We start from the raw sequence: 27,293 nt of genomic DNA, 5'->3' as shown, positions 1-27,293 counted from the left end.
TAGCGGGGAATTTAGTAAAAGAACAGATCAACAGATACTACACTGATCTTAGCCAAAAGGCCGAAAAGCGATACCAGTGGGGTTGGCCGCATAGATTAGTATATGGTATATGTTATTACTATAAGTTGGCCGGTCGAAATAATTAGCAGATGGCGCTAGCATAGCTTGCCCTGTCATGAGACGCAATGACATTGGACCAACATTGGACCAAGAAATTGGACGGGTGGAAACCATCCTTACAAATAGGCGTGCGTACGCTTAAATATTGTATGCCACATTAAAACAACAAATGTTTCATAATTATTTAATATAATCTGAACAAGTCACATCCACTAAACATTATACATTACATAATAAATCAACAATTTCCACATAAACAAAACATTATGGAGTCAGTCACAATTAATTTAAGCATTTTTTCAATGAAAAATGACAACAGTTCGTCCTTTTGTTGTACCATATTTTAAGCAAATAAAAGAATTTTATTTATTTATTTACAATAAACATCACGTAAATACAGTTTTATAACCGTGATTATACTAGTATAATTATGTTTAGAAAGTCTTATTTTTAAGACATTATTTATCTAATAAGTAAATTACTCGAAGTTTATTGCACCTTACATAGTATTAAACATGACAGCAAAATATCATTCGCTTTAACATAATGGTGAACTTTCTTTCTTTCAGAAAATGTTTTTCGGGACACATTCAATATTTTGTTTTTGAATTTAGATGGAACCCTTCGTTACTAAATGAAAGTAAAAAAAGGTAGCCTTAGACTTTGCACACATCACACAAAGGTAAATAGGTATGTCGATACTATAAATAGGTTAGTTCAGCCATTCTCAAAGTGGACCTTGCGGACCCGGACTCCGCAAGACCTCCAGGGTTCCGCGAGAAAAAAAATATTAACCAGCTCTTCTCACGGTTCAATGGTGACGAAAACAATTTTTAAGTTGGGGCTCCGTCAAATATGTCGCTATCCAAAATGGTTCCGCCACCAAAAAAGTTTAAGAACCGCTGGGTTAGTTAGTCGACACCACTGTCGGTTACCAAACACCCATGTTATGTTGCCTACAGGTCAGTTTAAACTGCAGTTTTTCTTGTATTTTTATTACCTTTGAAATTATTTCCATCTACTTTAGCTGTCAGATTTTCCTCAAAAATATTTTTCATTACTTATTAGCAAAGATAGATATAACTCCGTAATAGATGGATACAGTCTAAGGAAAAAACGTGCCTCGAAAATCACGAAAATTTGATTCTCGATCAGATGGCACCACTAGTTTTGGCCTACTCTCGTATAGAGGGCGTTGACGGTCTCGTTTGTTATTTATAATTTTAACGCATATCAGTGAAAGAACATGGGTCAAAATCATATAAAAATAATTAATGCAAATAAAAAATCATTTATCGATATTACATACATTTTAACGTATTTTTATAAATCTTCATTTTTAGTTTTAAAGTATGTCGATAGATGGCAGTGAATTTACAGTGGTTACAAAATTTTCTATGACAGTACCGTTCTATCTTATTATATCCTCTTTGTTATTAGCAATTGATAGTGCAAGCCCTGTTTAAGCTTACACGGTATTGCCTCGGTCTGGTGCGAGGACGCCTCGGTCTGATGAGGACGACAGGTCACGTGGCCATGTCGGGGGTGCCGACGTGGCAGAATAATCTTATACAATCAATATATTTGATAAAGGTAAATAAATAGGTTTATTGCCACTACTGTCGATTTCCAAACACCCAGGTTATGTTGTCGCAATCGATAGTGAAACCCCTACTTAAATTCAAGCGGTATTGCCTCGGTCTGATGAGGACGGCAGGTCATGTGGCCGTGTCGGTGCCGACGTGGCAGAATAATCTTATACAATCAATATATTTGATAAAGGTAAATAAATAGGTTTATTGCCACTACTGTCGATTTCCAAACACCCCAGGTTATGTTGTCGCAATCGATAGTGAAACCCCTACTTAAATTCAAGCGGTATTGCCTCGGTCTGGTACGAGGATGCCTCGGTCTGATGTGGACGCCTCGGTTTGATGAGGATACCTCGGTCTGATGAACACGGCAGGTCATGTGGCCGTGTCGGGTGTGCCGACGTGGCAGTAGTCAGTTAGCGGCACGATTACCACTTGGATCTGAAATAAATAATTAATTCAATTATATTTTATGACAATCCTTAGCAAATATATCTAGTCCTATGATAAGGGTGGTATTCCACATTCCACCAATGTAACCGGAACTCTATTTTCAACTCCTACGGTTACTCTTGTTATAATATTAGCTGAAAATCGTTGAGCATTAGACTTTTTGTTTGCCGCTACATCTAGTGTCGAGTAGCAGTACTGAAAGTTCCGCTACTTGACGCTAGATGTCGACTACGAAATAAGGCGCGGAAACTGATGTATGGAGTTAGCACATTTCTTTACTTATATTTCTCTACGATAACTAACAACATAGAGTAACTTATACTAGAGCGGTACTGTCATAGTAAATTTTGTAACCCCAGTAAATTCACTGCCATCTGTCGACACACTTTGAAACTAAAAATAAATAATTATAAAAATACGATAAAATGTATTTAAATATGGATAAATGATTTTTTTATTTGCATTAATTATTTTTATATGATTTTGACCCATGTTCTTTCACTGGTATGCGTTAAAATTATAAATAACAAACGAAACAGTCAACGCCCTCTATACGAGTGTAGGCCAAAACTAGTGGCGCCATCTGATTGAGAATCAAATTTTCGTGATTTTCGAGGCACGTTTTTTCCTTAGACTGTATCCATCTATTACGGAGTTATATATATATTTGCTAACAAAATCAGTCCCCTAGATCTGATCCCTGCGGAAGGGTGCCCATAATGCTGGTTACATTCCCCCGCTGAATGGCAATTCCGATTCTTTGGCCAAGGAATGAGCCAGCCCTAGGATCTCTGGTGGTGTCAAGGAGCATCTTCTCTAAATCTTTAATCAAACTAAGCGCAAAAATAAAAAAAAATAACGTGAGTATTATTTAAGTTTAGATTGGCATTTTCTAAAAGTATTGTCACTTGGCTAGCCCCCATAGAGTAACTTATATTAGAGCGGTACTGTCATAGTAAATTTTGTAACCCCAGTAAATTCACTGCCATCTGTCGACACACTTTAAAACTAAAAATGAAGATTTATAAAAATACGATAGAATGTATTTAAATATAGATAAATGATTTTTTTTATTTGCATTAATTATTTTTATGATTTTGACCCATGTTCTTTCACTGATATGCGTTAAAATTGTTAAATAACAAACGAAACCGTCAACGCCATCTATACGACTGTAGGCCAAAACTAGTAGCGCCCTCTGAACGATGATCAAATTTTCTTGATTTTCGAGGCACGTTTTTTCCTTAGACTGTATCCATCTATTACGGAGTTATATCTATCTTTGCTAGCCCCTTATGTTATTTTACAGAGAACTGCCAGTTAACTTACTCTAAGTTGGTCCCTGTTGGGCCCCAATAGATGCTTTGGCTCCGGATTGTCGCACCTTTCGCTGCATTTCGGACAACTGAAAAATATATAGGAAAATTTGATATACGTTAATAGACTTATATAAAAACTCTATACGTTAATAATCGCAATATATATATTTTTTTCGATTTGCTTGGAATCACTAGCGACATCTATTATCAAATAGCATGCAAGTATATTAGATTTAAATTTATTTATTTTAGGATAAAAATTACACTATAAATTTGCATCAATGTAAAAATTATGCTTATCTTCTTATCATGATCGTCAAACATTACATACAAAAAAATATGGTGAGCAAGGTTGCCAGAGCTCGAGGGAGAGGAGTGTTAGGGTCGGCAACGCGCATGTAACTCCTCTGGTGTTGCAGGCGTACATAGGCTACGGAGACTGCTTAACATCAGGCGGGCCGTATGCTTGTTTGCCACCGACGTAGTATTAAAAAAAAAAAAAAAAAAATTTTCTCTCCCAATAAGGATCGTCATATAAGTATGTATAAATAAATAATAAATAAATATTATAGGACATTCTTACACAGATTGACTAAGTCCCACGGTAAGCCCAAGGAGGCTTGTGTTATGGGTACTCAGACAACGATATATATAATATATAAATACTTAAATACATAGAAAACACCCATGACTCAGGAACAAATATCTGTGCTCATCACACAAATAAATGCCCTTACCGGGATTCGAACCCAGGACCATCGGCTTCACAGGCAGGGTCACTACCCACTAGGCCAGACCGCTCGTCCGTCATAAACAAAAACATGTCAAAAATTTCTGTTTTTTGTTTGTGTACCGATCCTTCAGCAATATTTTAGGACTACTAGCGACATCTAGTGGTAAGTGGCAAATGATTAGATGTATGCAGCGATTAGAGTGGTATTGGAATAACATCCTATGTGAATACAGATTTTTTATTAGGGTTCCGTACCCAAAGGCTAAAACGGGACCCTATTACTAAGACTCCACTGTATGTCAGTCCGTCACCAAGCTGTATCTCATGAACCATGATAGCTAGACGGTTGAAATTTTCACAGATGATGTATTTCTGTTGCCGCTATAACAACAAATACTAAAAACAGAATAAAATAAATATTTAAGTGGGGCTCCCATACAACAAACGTGATTGTATGGTACGGAACCCTTCGTGCGCGAGTCCGACTCGCACTTGGCAGACAGACAGACGTATAGTGGAGTCTTAGTAATAGGGTCCCGTTTTTACCCTTTGGGTACGGAACCCTAAAAAGGGGCCCATATACATACTCCTTGTGCGGCTGCTGTGCGGCGGGGTCGCGGCCGGAGGGGCGGCCCGCGGGGGAGTACAGCGGCGTGTTCAGAGAGTCAAAGTCCAGGGCGCCATCTATGTTTAGCACCCTGAACATTCAACATTCAAAATACTAAGTTAATTTTGTAAGAGGCAGATACGAACGATGCTATTAAGCTTAGAAATAAATTAAAAGTGGAAAAATTCACTATCTTGGGTGGGACTTGAACCCACGACCACTGGATCATTAGTACAGTGCTCTACCATCTGTGCCACCAAGACCGTACCAAAATCAGGGCTCGGAACCGGTATTTTTAAAAAACTCCGAGATAGCCCAATATTTTGAATTATTTTATGCTAATAACGTAGGACTGAATCATGTATTTAAGAAACAATTTTGCATTATTAAAACGTCCCATTAAAAATGAAATTATAAACAAAAGAAAGAAAAAGAACGTAATAATACCGGTTTCCGACCCCTGACCAAAATACTGTCTTCGGTTACCGCGACATGGAACGTGCAAGAACTGTAGGAAGCAGCACAGGAAGTGTAAATGTCAAGTTTAAGCTTCCAATGTACCCCACAAGATGGCATAACCTTACAATGCACAACAAAATGTACGTCAACTGTAGAGGGTAGCAGTTGCTTTGACGTGAAGTGTCAATATACAGTTTATGTTTCCGTAGTTACACAATATTCACGAAATAAACTATGAAAAGAGATTATACTTATCGCGTTGACTACGAACGCTGTAAAGAGTTGATAAATTCATTCGGTTCCATAGTTTTACATATTTCAAAATTCAAGTTTTATTCTACGACTAACATCAAAAGTTCTTTTTCACACATCAATAAAAATAAATATTACGATTTATATAATCACAGGAGCGAAGTTCATCAAAGCATAACGGATTCGGAAATTTTTCGTTCTGATAATTTGTTGAAACTTGAGTCCGCAGCAAGCTCGGCCGAATTTCACCTTTCCATACAAACGTAGTTCCGCTCTCATTTTAAAACTACGTGTTGGATTGTAATGAAACTTTGCACATACAATGACATGAGGTATATCTATGTCTGTAATTAGTTTATATAGCTCCAGCTCATAAAACAAACGAAATAGAGCAAAAACAAGTTTCATATGAAAAATTTAAATTGGCTGTATTTTTTTAACTATGGTATCTGAAGCTAAATAAACTAATTACAGGCATAGATATACCTTATTCTATTGTAAGTACAAAGTTTCAGATCAATCTAGCTAGTCGTTTTAACATGAGAGCGGAACTACGTTTGTATGGAGAGCCGAGCTTGCTGCGGACTCTTTGCACTCACCTATTTTGAGCAGAGAACCTGTGTACCCTCTCCACCACAGAGGCGATATGTTCCACACCTTTCTGCACGCCCCAGACTAGGAGTCCGATCTGTCAAAGAGAGAAATAACGCGTAAAGATAAAAAATCAGCCAAGTGCGAGTCGGGCTCGCGCACGAAGGGTTCCGTACCATTACGGAAAAAAACAGCAAAAAAATCACGTTTGTTGTATGGGATCCCATTTAAATATTTATATTATTCTGTTTTTAGTATTTGTTGCTATAGCGGCAACAGAAATACATCATCTGTGAAAATTTCAACTGTCTAGCCATCACGGTTTATGAGATACAGCCTGGTGACAGACAGACGGACAGACGGACGGACAGACGGACAGCGGAGTCTTAGTAATAGAGTCCCGTTTTTACCCTTTGCGTACGGAACCCTAAAAAGCAATAATCGAAATTAAACTATCGTGAGACATATTTCAAAAGCCAAAACATGTCGCCAAAAGCGATTATAAATAATAGTGAGTGAAACCGTATTGATCTTAATATTTTGATCAAAAACCGGCCAAGTACGAGTCGGACTCGCGCACCGAGGGTTCAGTACTTTTTAGTATTTGTTGTTATAGCGGCAACAGAAATACATCATCTGTGAAAATTTCAACTGTCTAGCTACAGTAGCTACCACGGTTCATGAGATACAGCCTGGTGACAGACGGACAGACAGACGGACAGCGGAGTCTTAGTAATAGGGTCCCGTTTTTACCCTTTGGGTACGGAACCCTAAAAAGCAATAATCGAAATTAAACTATCGTGAGACATATTTCAAAAGCCAAAACATGTCGCCAAAAGCGATTAAAAATAATAGTGAGTGAAACCGTAATGATCTTAATATTTTGATAAAAAAGCAGTTTGATTCACTCATTTTTAAAACAACATGTTGAAATAACATGAAATTTCGCATGAACTTGATATATGTACTCGTATCCACCCGTATACCTATATTATAACGAGGTTTAGACTAACAGAACTTGCTTGGAAATTGCATGCAAGTTCTTGCTAGTCTAAGGGCCTGTTTCACAATGTCCAAGTTAAGTATTGGATAGCTAATTAACAAATAAATTAACTGCCAGATAAAATTTCCTACAAAAAAAGCACTTTATCCAGCAGATAAAGCTTATTTGGAGATTGTGAAACGCCAACGATGACTTTATCCGTCAGATAAGTGGCAAATAGCTTATTCAGGACTTTACTTGGACATTGTGAAATAGGCCCTAAGCCTCGCTTACAACTGGACTGAGAATTTCAATGAGGTTGGCAACATTCAAAGGTTTGCCTAGATGGCGCCAGCATAGGTTTTCCCTGTGTATAGTTTTGTTTTATGAGATTTAGCTGAATAGGCTGGGCATCCAGGCCATAACATTTACAAAAAAACAAGATTTTGACACAATTTTAGAGATTGAAAAGAAAACTTATGTTGGCGCCATCTGTAAAATACTTCTACCCGGCCAACCCCATTGTATGGGTAATTTCGAACACTTTAATGGCCACCTTCCATATACCTGCTTATTGTACTCACCTTGACCCGCACGTCGGGCTCTTGCTGGTCGTCGTAGTCGGGCGCGTCTGGCGGGTTCTGGCACGTGATGGACACGCGCACTGTGCGGAGCACCACCTCGGGTACCTGGGGACAAATCATCATCATCATATAAGCCAGAAGACGTCCACTGCTGGACATAGGCCTCCCGCAAAGAGTGCCACAATGACCGGTCTTGCGCCACCAGCATCCAGCGGACTCCCGCGGCCTTTACCAGGTCATCGGTCCAACTTGTGGGGGGTCTACCCATGCTGCGCCTTCCGGTACGTGGTCCCCACTCGAGAACCTTTCCGCCCCAAGGGCTAGCGGTTCTACGTGCAATGCAAGTTTAGCGATTCGGAGGGCTACATCGGGTACTCCGTATAAGATGAATAAAGTCTAAGGAAAAAACGTGCCTCGGAAATCAAGAAAATTTGATTTTCGCTCAGATGGCGCTACCACCAAGTAAATTGTCACCGTCATAGTAATTTTGTAGTCACAGTAAATTTAATGCCATATATCGAATATCAAAAAATGTATATATATATATGGATAAATGATTTTTTTATTCTTTCACTGGTATGTGTTAAAATTGTTAAATAACAAACGAAACCGTCAACGCCATCTAGCCGAAAATCTAATTTCCGAGGCACGTTTTTGCCTTAGATTGTATTCATCTTATACGGAGTTACCCGAGTTACATGTGGAACCTCCAACCGGTAGGTGTAGAAGTTTACACAATTCCCCGCTAGATGTCGCTGTACCGGCGCCATAGTAAGGCTACATCGCGGTGTTAAGATTTTTCCTGAATCAATGGCGTCTCTCGGTTTGGTCAAGTCGGGTATCGCTTCTCGGCCTTTTGGCTAAGATCAAAGTGTAGTATCTGTTCTTTTCAGCTTAATATCTGAAAGTTCCCTCACTGAGGGACCAGTATATTAAACTGATTTTTGTAAACCGACGGGATGTTCGGGGCTCGCTCCACTCCCGTCACGGGTCGGCCCGGCATTGCAGTGCCGCCGGGATCGGCCCACATAATAAATAAAAGAAAGTTAAGAAAGACCTACAAAGTCACCAACGTCCAATAATACTGTCTGAAGTAATCTTTTATGCTACTTGCACGCTTACACTTTGCACATTTACAAGCTCCATCCAACGTGAGGAAACCGGACTAATCCCAAAAAAGGCCTAGTTTACCCTCTCGGTTGGAAGGTCATATAGCAGTCGCTTTCGTAAAGACTAGTGCCTATGCCAATTCTTAAGATTAGTTGTCAAGCGGACCCCAGGCTCTCATGAGCCGTGCCAAAAGTGCCGGGATAACGCGAGGAAGAAGAGAAGGTGTAATACCACAGAGTAAGTAATAGTATTATCATACAGAACGGCCACGCACCGCCCCGCCCCGACTCGAATGACCTCGCCCCGCGACAGAAATCTGGTGGACTTCTGGCGTACCTCAGCGTGGCGTGACTCAGTATTATTTTTAAGCAACTTACTCACACTATGACGCGTGTACAGACGTGCTGTTCACACATAGAAACGCAAGTGATTTTTGATGTATAAAGTGTCCGCCCTGTGGTAATACTTACATCAAATGTCCCCGACCACACTATGAGCATGCTCTTCTTGAACCAGACGCCTTTCGGGTACAAGTCCACCGTCCACTCCGTGACCCGGTCGCAACACGATGCACCCATGCTCGATTTACTGAAAATTACACATTTATGTGTCGTTTTCAAGCAAAAGGTACCACATTTTCGTCCTTATAGTAAGCGACAGTGTGGTACCTTTTAATTGAAAACGTCACATATCATTATCATCACTACACCGTATAAAACAAAATCGCTTCCCGAAATTCGAAAGGAATCAATGATAGTTATCTTGATAATTATCGAGATTTTTATGCCTGATGATTATCGATTTGATAATAACCTAAAATTTACGAATTCCAAGACGAGACTTTTAAACTAACTAAAGAATTTAAAGAAAATTAATATAGCACCATCCATACCTGGGATAATTATAATTCGTTTATTTATATGGTTCGAAGCATGCTATGCTTTTGTCGTTGTCGCATTTACGCAGCATCCCTTTTCCGTACCTCTCTGTCGTTCAAATCGTCTCTCACTCAGTCCATCCGCCTTTTCTTTGGTTAACCTTATTTTATTTTATTTAATATTAATTTAAGAAATATGGACTCAATTGTCTGAAATAAATGAACTTTATTTATTTATTTTTTCTGTCGAATTCGTGCCAAAAATTATCAGCGTTTCAACCGCTCAAAATTTTTGAACATTTTAAATATTTTTAATAAAATAATGTGCAGGTTTCCAAAAGTATTTTTATTTTTTCCGGTGCTCAAACGACATAAATTATGATTGCAAAAATAAAATAAAAAATCATGCACGACCCGACGATTGATGAGGGATAACGATTGACGACGATGGATGGATTGACGACCGGTCTGGCCTAGTGGGTAGTGACCCTGCCCGTGAAGCTGATGGTCCTGGGTTCGAATCCCGGTAAGGGCATTTATTTGTGTGATGAACAAAAGTATTTGTCACTGAGTTATGGGTGTTTCCTATGTATATAAATATGTAATTATCTATATAAGTGTTTATATCGTCGCCTAGCACCCATAGTACAAGCAAAGATAGATATAACTCCGTAATAGATGGATAGTCTGAGGAAAAAACGTGCCTCGAAAATCAAGAAAATTTGATTCTCGTTCAGAGGGCGCTACTAGTTTTGGCCTACAGTCGTATAGATGGCGTTGACGGTTTCGTTTGTTATTTAACCATTTTAACGCATATCAGTGAAAGAACATGGGTCAAAATCATAAAAATAATTAATGCAAATAAAAAAAATCATTTATCTATATTTAAATACATTCTATCGTATTTTAATAAATCTTTATTTTTAGTTTTAAAGTGTGTCGACAGATGGCAGTGAATTTACTGGGGTTACAAAATTTACTAACCGCTCTAGTATAAGTTACTCTATGGTACAAGCTTTGCTTAGTTTGGGGCATGGTTGATCTGTGCAAGGTCATAAGGTGTCCCCTAATGGAGCTAATTGGGAATACACCTGTTCTGTGCTAACCTGGAGAAGATGAAGGTCCTGGTGTGGTAGCAGGGCAGGGAGTGGAAGTTGTCGACGCCGAGCACCGAACCCCAAGTGTCCTCTGTGTACAGCCGCGGCGTGAACAACATGCGACCTGCTTCCGTTTGCTGGATTTCTGCTACGCGCTCGTATTGACCTGGAAATAGGGGATATTACTGCAATGTTCTGCTAACAGAGTGCAGCACTAGCCTTTTAAGAAATCCTTAAGAAAGGTCAGGTCAAGAGCACCCTAAACCGGCGAACGTGTATGAGGAATGTTATGAAAGTAAAGGAAGCGAAAGAGGTATGTCAGGATCGTAGCAAGTGGAAATCCGTGGTCTCTGCCTACCCCTCCGGGAAATAGGCGTGATTATATGTATGTATGAAGTATACGTGGCAAAGTTACCTGATTGGTAGCTCATAGCGATCGCCATACGCTCCATGAAGAAGTCCTTGTGCTCTTGAGTCAGCGGACAGAGAAGCAGTTTAGCCAGCTGATTAGGACACATCATGGGGAATCTGAAAACAGAATATGGACAATCTTATAATCTTTGGACGACCGGTCTGGCCTGGCCTAGTGGGTACCCTGCCTGTGTCGCCAGTGGTCCTGGGTTCGAATCCCAGTAAGGGCATTTATTTGTGTGATAAGCAAAGAGAGTTCCTGAGTCATGGGTGTTTTGTATGTATTTAAGGTGGTTCGATTTTCATACAAAATTCAATCTGCTTTAATTAAGGCACTACACACTATTACTACACAAATATTTGCTCATTTATCTACTTTCGAATATTCGTTTGCGCTAAATTAATAGAAAAACTTTGTTTCATACAGAAATCATACATAAATCAACGTAATTTTTTCATCAATTTTACGTATGTGTGTGTCACAAATGTCGTGTACAAATACGTTGCGTGCGGCGTTGCCACTCTATGACGTTGGCGACGTTGCCTGGCCGACCTGGCAGGATTTGCAGTGCCGTCATGTTTAGTCATTGTTTAGTGCATTTTTATTTGACAGTGTTGACACTGACACATAGGGTCATGTTCATTGTGACATCGATTTGTTTGTATAAATTGAAAATGATAGCATCGCAAAGAGTATAATAATATATGTAGCAACGTCTAAATCAAGTTACAAAAATCATCGGTGTTCTGGTCCGCGAAAATCCAGAAAAATTCAGACTCAATTGAAGCGGAATTCATGATGGTGAAGTTTCGTAAGGTAGGTACAGTTTCATTCCTTCATTGTACATTGTAATTTTCTCGTGCCGATCTTTTCAGAAAATAATTCTCACTTCTTCCGTAATGGTAGATATAAGCAGTGAACAATACCTATATAATGTAATTATTACTGTTTTGGTTGCCGAATAGTCAATGTGTTACTAACTCTAGGTTTTTTTTAGGTATTGTGCAAAATGAAGAGGCATTCTTGGAAATAAAATGTTTTCCTTCATTAGCCAGAAAAAATCAGGACATCCTCACTGCAATAAAGTAAAATAAAACATTTCCTGGGGATGAAAATTATGGAATTTTGTCTATGAATGAAAAACACAATTATTACTAGGTAAGTAAATGATAACTTTATTAGAATCCATATTGTTGCTTCATCTTTCTTCCATTAACACACACACACACACATTTCTCACATTAGAGATTTTGTGCTATCATGATATTATTTTTCTTTCAGGTACAGGGACAACTACGGATAACAAATATGAAAAAATGTTATTTCATTTGTTGTGTGAATCCATCTACACCAACAAGACATCCACTGCTGGACATAGGCCTCCCCAGGGATCTCCACAACGACTGGTCTTGCAAGACCGGCCAAAATATCGAGAAATAAATAATATAAATAAAAATGATAAATATCCCGTTTTCTATAATAGTTATAATTAGAAGGCCATGCAATGTTGTTACTCACTGTACCTACTTGAATAAAAAAAAATATATTGTTTGAATCAAACTGCGATTAGATTTATACAGAAATTAACTTTTATTGAGAGCTAAACATTTATGCTACTACATTCGGTTATGGCACAGAATGAAGAGAGCGCTGACAGCGCGCCATAGACAAACTTATCCTAAAATGTTGCAAGCAACAAATTTTAGCACTAAAAGTGAACATACAATATTTATAAGCTATGTTCAGACTTGTCCTGAACATAATTGGGCCGGGCGAGTTGTGTTTAACTCAGCTTGACAGATCATACAAAACTTCATTTAGCGAGATAGACAATATTTAGTCAAGAGGTAAAGGACATAGCTTCGTAATAGGTCTGACATACAATTTGTCCCCCATTTTCACCTCGGCCACTCTAACTCTACCATCCTTTCCAGGAAATATCTTAACTATGCGGCCCATTGGCCAACACAATGGAGCAGTGTTTACATTTCTCACAAGAACCAAATCACCTATTTTTAAATTGGGTAGGTCATGCTTCCACTTGGGACGACTTTGCAACTGGCAGAGGTAGTCTTTAGACCAAGTCTTCCAGAAATCCTGCTTTAATCTAGTTACAATGTCCCAAAATTTTCTTAAGCGATTAACTGGAACTTCAGTTAAATCAACATCTGGGTAACTTGTAATAGCCGTACCAATAAGAAAATGACCTGGTGACAAGTATTTACCCTCATTAGGATCCAAGGATAGCAAGGGTCTCGAGTTCAAAATCCCTTCAAATTGAACGACCGCCGAATAAAGTTCCTCAAAGGTTAAGCAATGATTTCCAACCACTCGTTTCAAATGGAATTTGACACTCTTGACTCCTGCTTCCCAGAGGCCTCCAAATTGAGGCGCATAGCTTGGTATAAACTTAAACGAAATATATTTTTTATTACAGTATCGATACACAGAATCTCTATGTTCAATTGAACATTGTAAATCATACAATTCTTTGAGCTGGTTTGCAGCCCCTTTAAAAGTTTTAGCATTGTCACAATAAATAGTAGTGGGCATGCCACGTCTAGATATGAAACGATCGAGACATGCTAGAAAGGTTTCAGTTGTAAGGTTCGACACCAACTCTACATGAATCGCCTTTGTAGCGAAACATACAAAAAGGGCAATATAGCTTTTGGTAACAAGAGGTTTTCGTATTCTAGCAATTTTCGTGCTAAATGGACCACAGAAATCAATTCCAACATACTGGAAAGGTCTACTAGCTGTAATCCTCTCTACAGGCAAAGAGCCCATCAACTGCTTTGCAGCCTCAGCCTTCAGACGCAGGCATGTGACACACTTATTCACTACCTTCTTTACTTCCCTAATACCATTAATTATCCAATATTTTTGAGCTAAAGAACTTAGAACAGCTCTGGCACCCAAATGCAAAAGACGCAAGTGTTCCGTTTTAATCAATAACGAAGTAAAAAATGACCCTTTCGGGAGAATAGGCGGATGCTTTCTAGCTTGCGAAATGTCTGCATTTTGCAGCCTGCCGCCCACGCGAAGGACACCAAGTTGGTCCACAAAGGGATGCAAGTCCGCTATCCCTGATTTAAGAGACTTACCCGACAGCAATGTTTCCATTTCGTTGGAAAAATGTTTCTTTTGCACATTTTTTATTATGATGAGTAACGCTTCCCGAAGCTCCTTAGGGGTTAGCAATGTAGAGTCATATCTATCACCTGACTTTGAAGCATTTTTATAAAAGCGATAAATATACGCTATAACATTTTGAAGCCTATGCAGACTAGAATATTTTTCAAACAGATGTGCGAATGACTCGTCCCGCTGACTAACATTACAAGGTAAACCCTCGTCAATATTAATATCAAAATGCTTATCATGTAAGGCCTGACTGAGAGCCTTGTTATCAAATGCAGGGTGTACATAATCCCTGTGTGACAAATAGCTAGGGCCGTGCCACCACAACTGCTTTCCTTGCAAGGTTTGGGGCTCCACTCCGCGGGAGATTAAGTCCGCGGGATTATCGCATGACTTTACATAGGACCACTGGTCCTGGTTTGTGAGTTCTAGAATCGTCTTCACCCTATTTTTAACATAAGTATTGACTTTTGTTTTTGTAGACTTTAGCCAGCACAAAACTATTTGTGAGTCACTGTAAAAATATGTGTTATGCGCAAATCTAGCTTTTAGCTTTTCGCTAACTCTAGATGCCAGCTGTGCCAGTAGTAGAGCGCTGTTAAGTTCCAGCTGTGGTATAGTAAGGCTTTTAGAAAGTGGGGCCACTTTCGATTTGGCACAAAGCAAATTCGACTCTACACTTCCGTCTGATTTAAAAATTCTTACATAAATGCAACAACCGAAAGCTTTGAAAGACGCATCTGCGTAACCCACTATCTCTACCAACTGACATTCGTGACTATGCACTAACCTAGACAAAGAGAGTCTACCCATCATTTTTAAATTAGCAAGAAATGTTTTCCATGCCGCAAGTTCAGCGTCTGGTAAAGCTGTATCCCAGCCTAAGGGCATAGACCACAAAACTTGCATAAATATTTTTGCTGAAACTATGATAGGAGCTATGAGACCTAAGGGATCATAACATTTTCCAATAAATGAAAGAACTGTTCTTTTAGTATGGTTGGTGCCCTCATCATAGGGGGGACACTCAAATGTTAAGGCGTCTGAGGTAATATCATACTTCAGACCTAAAGTTTTTATCACATTACTTGAATCAAGATTTATATGTTCAAAGTACTTTAAATTTTCTGGCAAGTCGTTCAGAACAGCTGGGTAGCTAGAGCACCATTTATGTAATTTAAAATTACCTAACTTAAATAAATCAATCAACTCATTTTTAAGTTGGTGAAGATCATTGATATTATCTGAACCAGTTATGACATCATCTACATATGTATTACTTAAAATAGCTTGAGACGCAAGCGGGTAATCATGCCCAAATAATTTTACAAGCTCTACCAAACACCTAGTAGCCAGAAATGTAGAGCTCTTTAGGCCATATGTAACTGTCTGAAGCTGAAGGCAGCGGATGGGCTGGCCAGGACTGTCCCGCCAGAGGATATTTTGAAGGCATCTATGTTCAGGGCTGACCAAAATGCACCTAAACATTTTTTGAACATCACATATCAAGGTGAATAAATATGTCCTAAACAAAATTAATATGTCAAAGAGCTCACCCTGCACCACAGGTCCATTCAGCATGACATCATTGACAGATAGCTTATTTTTGGATTTCATGCTCCCGTCCATCACCACACGAAGCTTTGTACTTTTGCTGGCCTCGTTGAAAACTGGATGATGCGCTAAAAAGCTTACTGGTCCATTCAACATGTCATAAGAGCTAATATTAACCTCCCTAGCATGTCCCATTTCAACATATTCATTAATGAATTTTTTATACTGCTCTAGTAACTCTACATTCTTCATCAATTTCCTCTCTATTGAGTAAAATCTTTGTAAGGCAGCCGAAAAGGAGTTACCCAAGTTTAGCTCACTTAAGGGGTGTTTTAGCGGAATGTCCACCTGAAATTTGTTATCATTCAGAGTGACAGATTCCTGAAATATTTTTTCAGCCGTTTCAAATTCATCAGAAATCTTTTGTTGGGGTTCTGGAACCTTTTCGGCCAGCCAAAATTGACACATAACATTTTCTAATTTTGTACTGTCACTAATAGCAAAATTTGTTACTAAGGCAGTATTTGAGACATTGCCAGATTGTTTCAACTTACCACCAACAATATAGCCGAATAAAGTGCTTTGCAAGACAAGCCCTTCAGGCAATTTGATACAATCATTTAATAATGACTCGAAATAAATATCGCTTGCTAGTAGCAATGAAATCTCTGATGGTGTATTAAAGCTTTCGTCAGAAAGTTTGACATGACTTGGAAATTTCAGATTTGAACAATCAACATATTGTGGTGGCAAATGTGCCGTTACATCTTCAACTACATGACAGTCAACCTCAAACTTAACACCTACATATTGACAAGACTCCACAGGAATAATTACTGACCTATCCATAAGGCTGGTCTGTTTATTAACACCAATTATATTTTCACATTCTGCCACAGTGGCAAAACCTAGCCTTTCTACAAGAGAAGTTGTGGCAAACGATTCACTTGAGGCGGTGTCAAGCAATGCACGGCAGTAAACATCACGGCCAAATTTATCAACTATTTTAACTTTAACTGTAGGTAATACTTTTTTATAAGATGCTTTCTTGACACATGTCAAAACAATAGATACTGCCGCTGGTTGCTCGGCATCTGCAGCATCCTCAGTATGCAAAAGGGTGTTATGTTGACCTTTACATAATTTACATTTAAAGTTGTACTTACAAGGTTTATCTGAATGAGAGTTAATACAAACTGCACACATTTTCTTCTCCTGAACAAAGGCCAAGCGGTCCTCAACAGAGGCTTCCTGAAATTTCACACAATTATAGATTGCATGCCCAGGTTTAGTACAAAATTTACAACCAGGTAATGATGCTACAACATTAGTAACCTTGGGGTAAGATTTAAGTTGGGAAGTACCTACATTCTCATTTAGGATACTCTTTTGAGGCGAACTATCCTCTAGCGCCATAGCACGCCTTTCTAAAAATGCAATAAACTCCGACATCATTGGAAGAGCTTGTGGGTCTCTCTCTAAATGGAAAGCCCGGCTAGTATATTGATCTAGCTTTCTGGATAGTATAGAAATAAGCAACATATCCCATTTATCAACAGGTTCCTTTAAATTTTTGAGCGCATGCAGCTGCTGTTGTACCTGTGATACAAATGACCTTATAGAGGCCGCAGTTCCCTTAGCCATGCATGGGATGTCTAAGATAACATGTATATGGCTTATGATAAGCCTAGACTTATTGTCATAACGCTTTTTTAACAATTCTAATGCCTCTGGATATGAGGCGTTGACTAAAGGCAAGTTTATAATGACAGATAGCGCTTCATCAGACAAAAACTTTCTTAAGTAAAACAACTTCTGTACATCAGATAATGTTTTGTTTTTATCAATCACTGCTATGAACATTTCATAAAAGGGTCTGAAGAGGGTAAAGTCCTTACCGTTGTACACTGGTATGTCAACATGGGGTAACTTCGAAGAAGAGACTCCAGCAGCTTGAATCGTATCTGACCCTCGTAGAGACCTGAGGGTCTCATTGATTTTAGCTATTGTGCTAAAATAACGGTCCTCAAAATCACCTGCATCCTCTGCGTCTTTGTCATCGAGGCTCAATATATCAAGTTGGATTGTCTCGTAATCTTTCAGGGAAGAGGCTAGCTTTTCCTTTCGAGCCTCCAAGGTATCCAGTGACGCGGAACTTAAACTATTAGGGTCGTTGACAAACTGCTCGATGCGAGTCATGGTCGCCTTGACCTGGCCGCGCATAATTTTCAACCTTTTGAGCTCCGTCATTGTTGTTTTTCACAAAACAAACGCACAAACCCGCACTTTGATGCAAAACTTGTTAAAAATTGCAGTAGAAAGTCGTAACCGTGATTCCGTGAAGAAAATTCCGATTGACAGACGATGAGTGTCACTGTCGACAGACAAACGTCACTTTTGCCGCCAACTCTAAAAAAGGCAGGCACACACGCACAAGTGACGACGATCCGTACTACCAACCTTACAATCTAGTCCCACCTGAGTTGACAACTTGTCAAAGTTATCTCGATGTACCGCTCAAATAAATCCGCCGGTACTTGCACAAAATTTTCTTTGTGCCGACGAACGGGAACTTTCCTGATGATTGTTGCAGCACGGAGACAAACGATTTCGGGATAATATCAACCGAAATCACGATGATAAATTCGCCCAAACTATAGGTTGGGCGAGCTTGCGGCGGGCGGGGACAAGAGATAGCAAGTCACGTTCGCCCAGCCAGCAAACGAAATTCGTAGTTAAACTACCGAATCACTGATTCTAAACTTTTAAAAAACTCGAAGGACCAACAATCGCATGTTTGAATCAAACTGCGATTAGATTTATACAGAAATTAACTTTTATTGAGAGCTAAACATTTATGCTACTACATTCGGTTATGGCACAGAATGAAGAGAGCGCTGACAGCGCGCCATAGACAAACTTATCCTAAAATGTTGCAAGCAACAAATTTTAGCACTAAAAGTGAACATACAATATTTATAAGCTATGTTCAGACTTGTCCTGAACATATATAAAAAAAGTTTTAATTTTATTTTACAATCACTACTTTATTATTAGTACATTACGATACAAGTGCGAAAAGTAGGAAATTGGCAACGAGTGGCGATAAATTGAAACACGACCGAAGGAAGTGTTTTAATCGACACGAGTTGCGAATTACCTTTTCGCACGTGTATTGTACAACGTTTTACAGTACATAATTATGGCCCTTTACATTTTCGACATATGCACGTATTGTACTAATTACCGCACTAGGGCGGTAACGTATATGTAGCACCATATGTACTAAAAAGTATTTTACAGTACATATGGTGCAACTTTCTCGCCCTAGTGCGTAAAGAGCACTTTTCATGCATATGTCGAAAGTTTAAAGGGCCATATGTACTGTAAAACGTTGTACGATACACGTGCGAATAGGTAATTCGCAACTCGTGTCGATTTAAAACACTCTCTGCGGTCGTGTTTTAATCTGTCGCCACTCGTTTCGAATTTTCTCTTTTCCGCACTTGTATCGTAAATAACTATTTCAAACTGCAAGGGTACGATGATAGATCTCAATTCAATATAATTTTGCAACATTTGGCATTATTAGGTTATAAATTGTATGGAGATGAAATCTATCATCGTACCCTTCCAGTTTGAAAAATACTATAGAGGCTGGGCAGTAAGGGATTGCTTTACTTGTAGAACTATATTTAGCGCTTTAAAAAAAAACTGATACCTGATACTTACAAACCTGGACTTCCTTGGGCTAGTGCTACTAAGAATCGTCAGTATTCTCCATCCTTTCTGAGTTGGAAGAACCCAAAGAGGTGAGATTTGTGAAAGTCAGGTTTTCAATATATGTGGCGTTTTCAACCAAACTATTTCCATAAAGCTTCAAAATGAAATCAACCTAATCGACAACCGACAATGTGGTACCTTTTAGTTCAAAACGTCACATATTTTTATAAAATGTTATAAACTAATTTATTAATAATAATGAATATCTGGGAGAAAAAGAAAACATAAGTAAAAACTCAAAAATGCTCGTTTTCCCAGAGATAAGACCTAGCTAGATCGAACCCCTTACAGCAAATTTCATCGAAATCGTTAGAGCCGTTTCCGATATCACTGAAATATATTTCGGTTATATCGGAATCGGACAAGAATTCAAAGAATAAAAGGTATAAGAAACATAAGATAACACAAAAAGGACAAAAAAAAGTACCCCTGACGTACCAGTCTCGAACCCGAATCCTTTCGGACGTATTTCCACGAACATACCGCAACGCCATTGCAGCATACTTACACTGCATGAAATTGTCTACTACAAGCAATCACGGAAACACTGTTTGCATGTGTGAGTAATAGTAGGAAATAGCATGACAGAAACACTCTGTCGACTTTAAAAGTGTTTTTTACACTAATGAAGTATTCAATGTTTATTATAATAGTTCAATATTTATGTAAAGAGTGCGCTAAACATACTTTTAAGTATACAGATACCAACACTATTCCACAAAAAAATAAAACCTGGAAATTTGCGAAAGTGACGCCATCTAGCGGGGTTTAAGCTTTGGGTAACCTAGTCGAACCACCTTAAGTATTTATATATATCGTTGTCTGAGTACCCATAACACAAGCCTCCTTGGGCTTACCGTGGGACTTAGTCAATCTGTATAAGAATGTCCTATAATATTTATTTATTTAAAATCAAATAACAAAGTCTAAGGTTGGTATTTCACTTGTGCAATTTCTTTGTAAAATGTGCAACCTCACCCAAAACAGTGAATTTTTTATTTATTAGTTTCTTAGCTTAACAACAATACCTGACGTGTGAGAACACGGCCGGGACGAGCGACAGCCAGTGCGCCTTCTTCTCCGCCTCCGTCAGCTCGCTCGTGTTCAATCGCTCGCGCTGGCATTCTAGCCATCGCACTACGAACCTGAAACGATTGAAAATGTTTTACTTTTGAAATACTATGCCGGCATAGTTTTTATCGCGTATATATATATATATCTTTACTTGAAAAATAATTATAGTGTATAACTAGCCTTATGAACCGATTTTGCATGTACAACCAGCCTTAAAGTTTGTAGTCTATGATTGTTCATTATTTTAGTATGTGGGTATTTTTGCACTTTGTAATTTTTCCTCAGTCACCCGTTGACCACGAACGCTGTAAAGAGTTCGAAACGTCGGGATGTATTATAAATTCAATATACGCGATATAATCCGTTTTCATAGTTTTATTTCATGAGTAACTATCGCGGTAACCGAAGACAATATTAATGTTTTACTTTATTAAAAATACAGTTAAAAAAACCGGAAAAGTGCGAGTCGGACTCGAAATCTATCACGGTTCATGAGATACAGCCTGGTGACAGACGGACAGACGGACGGACTGACAGGGGAGTCTTAGTATTAGGGTCCCGTTTTCGTAGTGATTTTTTTCTGTAGTGATGCACTGGTCATTTTTTCCAAAATAGGTAAATTTAATGTTTTTTATACTCAGAATCACGAGCTCCTTTGTTCCTACTAGGAGGAAAAAAGCGTCACAAGTTTTATTTTTCCATTCCGTTACCATTTTTCAAACACTTTGCACGGCCGAGTACGGCGGTAACGAAATGGAAAGTACGTAAAATGTATGAAAATTTTGGAACATTGTTTCTTTCCTAGGAGCAAAGATAGATATAACTCCGTAATAGATGGATACAGTCTAAGGAAAAAACGTGCTTCGAAAATCAAGAAAATTTGACTCTCGATCAGAGGGCGCTACTAGCTTTGGCCTACTGTCGTATAGATGGCGTTGACGGTTTCGTTTGCTATTTAACCATTTTCACGCATATCAGTGAAAGAACATTGGTCAAAATCATAAAAATAATTAATGCAAATAAAAAAAATCATTCATCCATATTTAAATACATTTTATCGTATTTTTATAAATCTTCATTTTTAATTTTAAAGTGTGTCGACAGATGGCAGTGAATTTACTGTGGTTACAAAATTTACTATGACAGTACCGCTCTAGTATAAGTTACTCTATGCTAGGAGCATGGAAGTAGCTCATGATTCTGGTCACAAATAACATTAAATTTATATATCCTAAAAAAAAGTCCAGTGCATCAGTACAGAAAAAAAATCCCTTTCACCCTTCGGGTGATGAACCCTAAAAATGAAGAGAGTACTCACCGATAGAGCGTCATCTCGTTGTGCAGCACGAGGTCTGACTGCTGCAGAAGGTGCAGCAGCGCTTCGCCTTCTAGCTCTGCGAGCTCCTGCTCCGACCAAACCCACTCTACATTCCATTTCACGAAGTTTTGACATGCCTACCAAAAAATTTTTATAAAAAATTAGAAAGGCTAATTAAAAAATAGGAAGAAGAGGGGGGAGGCCTTTGCCCAGCAGTGGGACACAATAGGCTCGTAATAATAATAATTAAAAACTGTGTAATGCCCACTACATAGAACCAGGGACCAAATACCGGTATATTTTTCATATAAATTAATTGGTAGACTTATATTGACCGGGATATAGACCGTGATTACCTTGTGTATTATGTCGGGAGCTCATAAATAATACAAAAGGTAATCACGGTCGATATCCCGGTCAATATAAGTAAGAAGCTAACCGTGAATCATTCAAAACTCTAAATTAATCGGTAATCAATTTCTCACGGTTGTTTATGTACTTAATTTTGCTGTGATCAATCATGATTACCTAAATACTATTCTACAATATCAAAGAAATATTGTGAATGCCATGAGGTGTTTTGATTTTTAGTTATAGATTTGTGTTCAGCTGACGGTCTTTCCACCGCGATACAACCGGCTGACTATTTTTTTTTTAAATTCATGATAGTATCTGACAAAGTATCAGCCGGGAGGCGGTGATTGACGATATATGCTCCTGGCCCGCGGTCTACGGGTATTCATTAGAAATTAGATTAAAGCTCTCGTTAATCAAAATGATATTCCTAGGTGGTGTTATCGTTAAGAAATGATATCCGCCAGCCAATCCTTGACTAGTGAATGTTGAGGTTACCTTGGCCACCGGAGCGTGTCCGCAGGCCATGGTGTACTGCATCCACCCCACCAGCCGGCCGCGCTTAGCCGCCTGCGCCACGTGCGACCCCATGTAGCGAAGGCATAGTGACACCAGGTCCTAAAAGCATTGTTTAATTTTAAAATTTCTTAGGGTCCGTTGCACCAAACCGTTTGTAATCGTTAAAGTTCTCAAAATTTTATTGAATGGAAAGTTTCATAGTAAACTGCCGGGGCGCGCCGGGTGACGTTGATCAGTCTGTCAGGTGCGGATGGTGCAACTGGCACTAACAATATTAACCTTTTGGACGCCAATGACGGATATATCGGCAGCGTAGGTCCAACGCCAAAGACCGATTAATACGACACAGACTACAGAGCAACATAGACCTACGTGCATTCGCATAAAGTTTAATTTCAGTTTTGCCACTTCGGTGACGTGGCGTCCGAGTGACAGCTTTTGTGTTTGACACGTCGTCGAGGTTAAAATTTCGCTTGGCATATTTACTTTCCAGCCGGGCTAGCACATGATTGGCGCGATACTATCTCGCCGCGACATAGACTACCCGTCCTCCTTTAATTCATACAGTTAGTAAAAGACGGGTAGTCTATCTCGCGGCGAGATACTGTCGCGTCAATCATGTGCTCGGCCTACAGCCATGCCGACTACAAATTGGGGAAAGACAGTCGTGTAAAAATACGAGCATACCTTAACATTGTATTTGTCAGCGAGAGATAGTACGGGAAGCACAGTGGTATGTGATATACGGATCTGGCCCGTGTAGAAGTACCTGTAATAACATTTATATTTAGAGTTAAATTAATTATATACTAAATTACTAATTATCTTCACGACATTTCTGTGGAAGTTACTCAAATTCAAATGCTATAAACTAAAGCCTAATTTTCTGATCCCTTATCCGCATGGGTCTTCTTTAATTAAATCTCTAAAATAATAATCATCAATTACAAATTATTCTACACACCCACAGGAATAGCAACTTATGTCTTGAAGATATTGTGGTGACCACTTATGACCATCTAAACAGCATTTTTCTTTGATTATGTGGGCCAATCCCGGCGGCACTGCAATGCCGGGCCGACCCGTGACGGGAGTGGAGCGAGCCCCGAACATCCCGTCGGTTTACAAAAATCAGTTTAATATACTGGTCCCTCAGTGAGGGAACTTTCAGATATTAAGCTGAAAAGAACAGATACTACACTTTGATCTTAGCCAAAAGGCCGAGAAGCGATACCCGACATGACCAAACCGAGAGACGCCATTGATTCAGGAAAAATCTTAACACCGCGATGTAGCCTTACTATGACGCCGGTACAGCGACATCTAGCGGGATATTAGAGTAACTAAATATGCGTAATCCGGTCGCGATCGCAATAACGTCGCCTTGTTACAGCGTAGCAGATCTATAATAATGACTTTATAAATGTGTATCCATGTATATTTTGTCAAATATAATTATTCAAAAAAAACTTACTTCAGAAAGTGTGGAAATACGGTTGAGGCCTGAGGTGTCTCCTGCAGCACTATGCGACTCTCGCGCCACTCGTTCCACTCGCGGTTCATCAGCATCACCTGGAACCATCAATAATTAACAGTCACCTGCAGGGACGGACCTCACATGCTAATCTGCTGCTGCACATCACTACAGAATAAATAATAGTACTACCGTACAGAAAGGAAACTTCCTACATAACCGAAGTTTGACAGCGGTTCAGGGTCGAATCATATTCAGACATGGGGCTATTTAGGGTTGTCAAAATTCAAGTCATTATCTTATCTGTGGTCGTGCACGCAAAAGGACGTCAACCCTAATTGCTCGGAGCAATGCTGAGCCGAACGGAGCCGAGTTTGTCCGAAGTGAGAAGTTTGGGATCCCTGACATCACTAATAGTATTAGCTTGTATTTTATTATACAACTAGCGACCCACCCCGGCTTCGCATGGGTTACAAAACCTCAACAAATTATACATCTAAACCTTCCTCAAGAATCACTCTATTCATAGGTGAAAACCGCATTAAAATCCGTTTAGTAGTTTTCGAGTTTATCGCGAACATCCATACACACAAACAGACAGACACCCCTGGCACTGACTTGGTTTCACATTACATCTCAAAACTTTTTTGTAGCAGAAGAATTGTGTAGCGAGACTTGCATTGCATCTTTTTACATGTAATGTTTTTGATGGGATCTCATCTCTTTTTGTAGGTAGTCCTTCTTTTCGGGTACTACTTCTTGTACGTCAGCTACCACTTTTCTCAAAGCTCATACTCATACCTATACAATACTCATGGCAATACTCATGGCTATACTTGTACTCATACAATACTCATACCCAAGTACCCGCCATCCCACACCATACCCACACTCATACCTATACCATATATAAACTCCCACCTAACCTATACCATATTCATAGCCATACCATACTCATATTATAACTATACACATCTTCATACTCACATCGTACATCTTAGACCTTTACTTTACCTGCTATTTGTAAGAACTGGAAAAGTAACTTTGTATTTAGTATATATTTATATGGGACTACAAACTTACTTATGCAGTTCTTAAATCTTTAAAACGTGACTGATATTGCGATATATTTAGGTTTTTTATGGCTTGATAAGCTAAAAACTACTTATGTTTAAAATTAGAAGCTTGTGGGTCTGCTAGAAGTACCATAAAATTATGATGATTGTAAGTGTGTCAGTGACAAAACTAAGGAACTTTGATATGCAATAATTCTTAAACTACAAGTTCAAATGGAATAATCTTTGGAATATATCTAAGCCCAGGGCAAAATATATATGCCATATATGTCACTGAAAATTCAGGGTTCTAGCTTTAGCCAGGACAAAATTACAGGAAGTCAAAAATGGCCTGAATGGCTTTGAGAAAAGGATGGTACTGCCGTGCCTCTTTGTTTTGCTTGGCTTGGCAGGAGCACTGTCGTGCCCTCAGCTAAAAAGAGATAAAAATTTTTGGTAATTTTCATACATAGTGTAGGAGAATCGCATGAAAGTCGGCATGCACATTACAGTAACAGTGTTTTGGGACACAACAGAGATTTTGGCTTTTGAAGATGAAGTGAACTTGACCATTCAATTACATTTTTGATTATCATTCTCAGTATTCAATCTCAATCTATTCTTTCCATACCTGGAATACCTCGCTGCTGGCGCAGAGAATGAGCCGGTGTGCTGGGTAGGCTACTCCGCCAACCTCCAGCACCAGGTCACTCATCAGCTGCTCCGCATACAGAGTCGCGATCTTGAGCAGCACGCTGGATGAATTGTCCACCTGGAAAAATGAGTCTCTTTTTCTTTACAATCAAGTTTTAAGAAATAATATATAGTATAAATACTTTATACTATGGTTCTGGGTGCATTCTCAAGGTTTTAGAATTGCTGTTTGTAGTACTAATTTACAGTGTGTGCATTTGTAGTACTAATTTACAGTGGCGGATTTACCCTAAGGCCCAATAAGGGCCTTATAAATAATAAAATAAATAATAAAAATTGTTTATTTCAGATCTGCATTGATCCATAACGATGTTAGTATAAAAAAAAACCTAAAGACTATGTTAAGTACTAAATTAATTAATAATAGTACAACTAAAAAATATTTATCTCTAAGTAAAAACTAAAAGCTAGGTATATGGTTAGACGTGGCCACTCGGAGACCAGGAGCGCAGGTTGCCATGCTTTATTTTGCTCTCCCAATGGCCACCTCCACCCAAAACCGCCTTAGGGCAAATCCGCCATCCATAGGGGCGGCAGCAAGACAGCAATTTGTATTTTTAGAAAACGATAATAAGAAGCGGATTATATATCTAGATATATAACTAACAGCCGAGATAAGCAGGTAAGCTATATAACATTTTCACTGCAATATGTGGCCGGCAACTACTGGTGTCCCTCTCTTACTCACATGTTAGAGAAAGATACCAATAGTTGCCGGCTATATCTTGGAGTGAAAATATGGCCTGCCTACAGGCCCCATTAGAAACGTAAAATGTACTATGTGAATCTTTCCTTGGATCATTAACGTAACCAAATGTTTTCATTGACGAGTATTCTAAGTAAACAGCATTAGGGAAACTCTATTTTGAAACAACCATTAGATACCTCAGATGCTGTAATCAATTTATATCGAGAAACTCAAAAATGTACCTCAAGATCTTCATTCTTCTCACTTTCTTCAGACTCTTTTTCCGCGCTTGTGGACGGAGTCTGGCGGTCCACTGTGAGGAAACTCATTTTGGCTTTAGCACTATTTTACGAAATTGTTAAAATTTTGATCTCCTATTACTGTAATCATTTAGGATTTTATTTATGCTCAATTTTATAGGCTTAATT

The 27,293-nt window shown here is 38.9% G+C and overlaps 2 protein-coding genes and 3 non-coding genes across 6 annotated transcripts; 1 reads left to right on the top strand and 4 right to left on the bottom strand.

The window, feature by feature from the left end:
- Nucleotides 1-292: 292 nt before the first annotated feature.
- LOC134755350 (BTB/POZ domain-containing protein 17) lies at nt 293-27,293 on the bottom strand. Of its 2 annotated transcripts, XM_063691877.1 has the most exons (16): nt 27,108-27,293; nt 26,095-26,235; nt 24,409-24,506; nt 23,622-23,703; nt 22,914-23,033; nt 22,062-22,198; nt 20,698-20,814; nt 11,192-11,304; nt 10,786-10,942; nt 9,273-9,390; nt 7,693-7,797; nt 6,135-6,223; nt 4,805-4,915; nt 3,495-3,570; nt 2,065-2,153; nt 293-2,026 (listed from the first exon to the last, which is right to left on the bottom strand). In XM_063691877.1, the coding sequence occupies exons 1-15, from the start codon at nt 27,192-27,194 to the stop codon at nt 2,088-2,090; spliced, it is 1,617 nt and encodes a 538-aa protein (XP_063547947.1). In that variant the 5' UTR covers nt 27,195-27,293; the 3' UTR covers nt 293-2,026; nt 2,065-2,087. The 2 variants fall into 2 exon arrangements, with proteins under 2 accessions (XP_063547947.1, XP_063547946.1); XM_063691876.1 differs by having other exon boundaries at nt 293-2,153.
- Nucleotides 5,015-5,087, bottom strand: Trnai-aau (transfer RNA isoleucine (anticodon AAU)). The gene has a single exon. It is a non-coding gene; the product is annotated as a tRNA-Ile (tRNA).
- On the top strand, nt 8,533-8,725 carry LOC134755511 (U2 spliceosomal RNA). Its single transcript, XR_010129057.1, has one exon. It is a non-coding gene; the product is annotated as a U2 spliceosomal RNA (small nuclear RNA).
- LOC134755384 (uncharacterized) lies at nt 16,640-18,158 on the bottom strand. Its single transcript, XM_063691938.1, has 2 exons — nt 17,785-18,158; nt 16,640-17,137 (listed from the first exon to the last, which is right to left on the bottom strand). The coding sequence occupies exons 1-2, from the start codon at nt 18,134-18,136 to the stop codon at nt 17,124-17,126; spliced, it is 366 nt and encodes a 121-aa protein (XP_063548008.1). The 5' UTR covers nt 18,137-18,158; the 3' UTR covers nt 16,640-17,123.
- Nucleotides 23,974-24,166, bottom strand: LOC134755514 (U2 spliceosomal RNA). Its single transcript, XR_010129060.1, has one exon. It is a non-coding gene; the product is annotated as a U2 spliceosomal RNA (small nuclear RNA).

Source organism: Cydia strobilella, chromosome 2 (genome assembly GCF_947568885.1).
Source record: "Cydia strobilella chromosome 2, ilCydStro3.1, whole genome shotgun sequence".
Lineage (NCBI taxonomy): Eukaryota > Metazoa > Arthropoda > Insecta > Lepidoptera > Tortricidae > Cydia > Cydia strobilella.
Note: the sequence above shows the minus strand (reverse complement) of the source record. Positions and strands in the feature narration are given on the sequence as shown.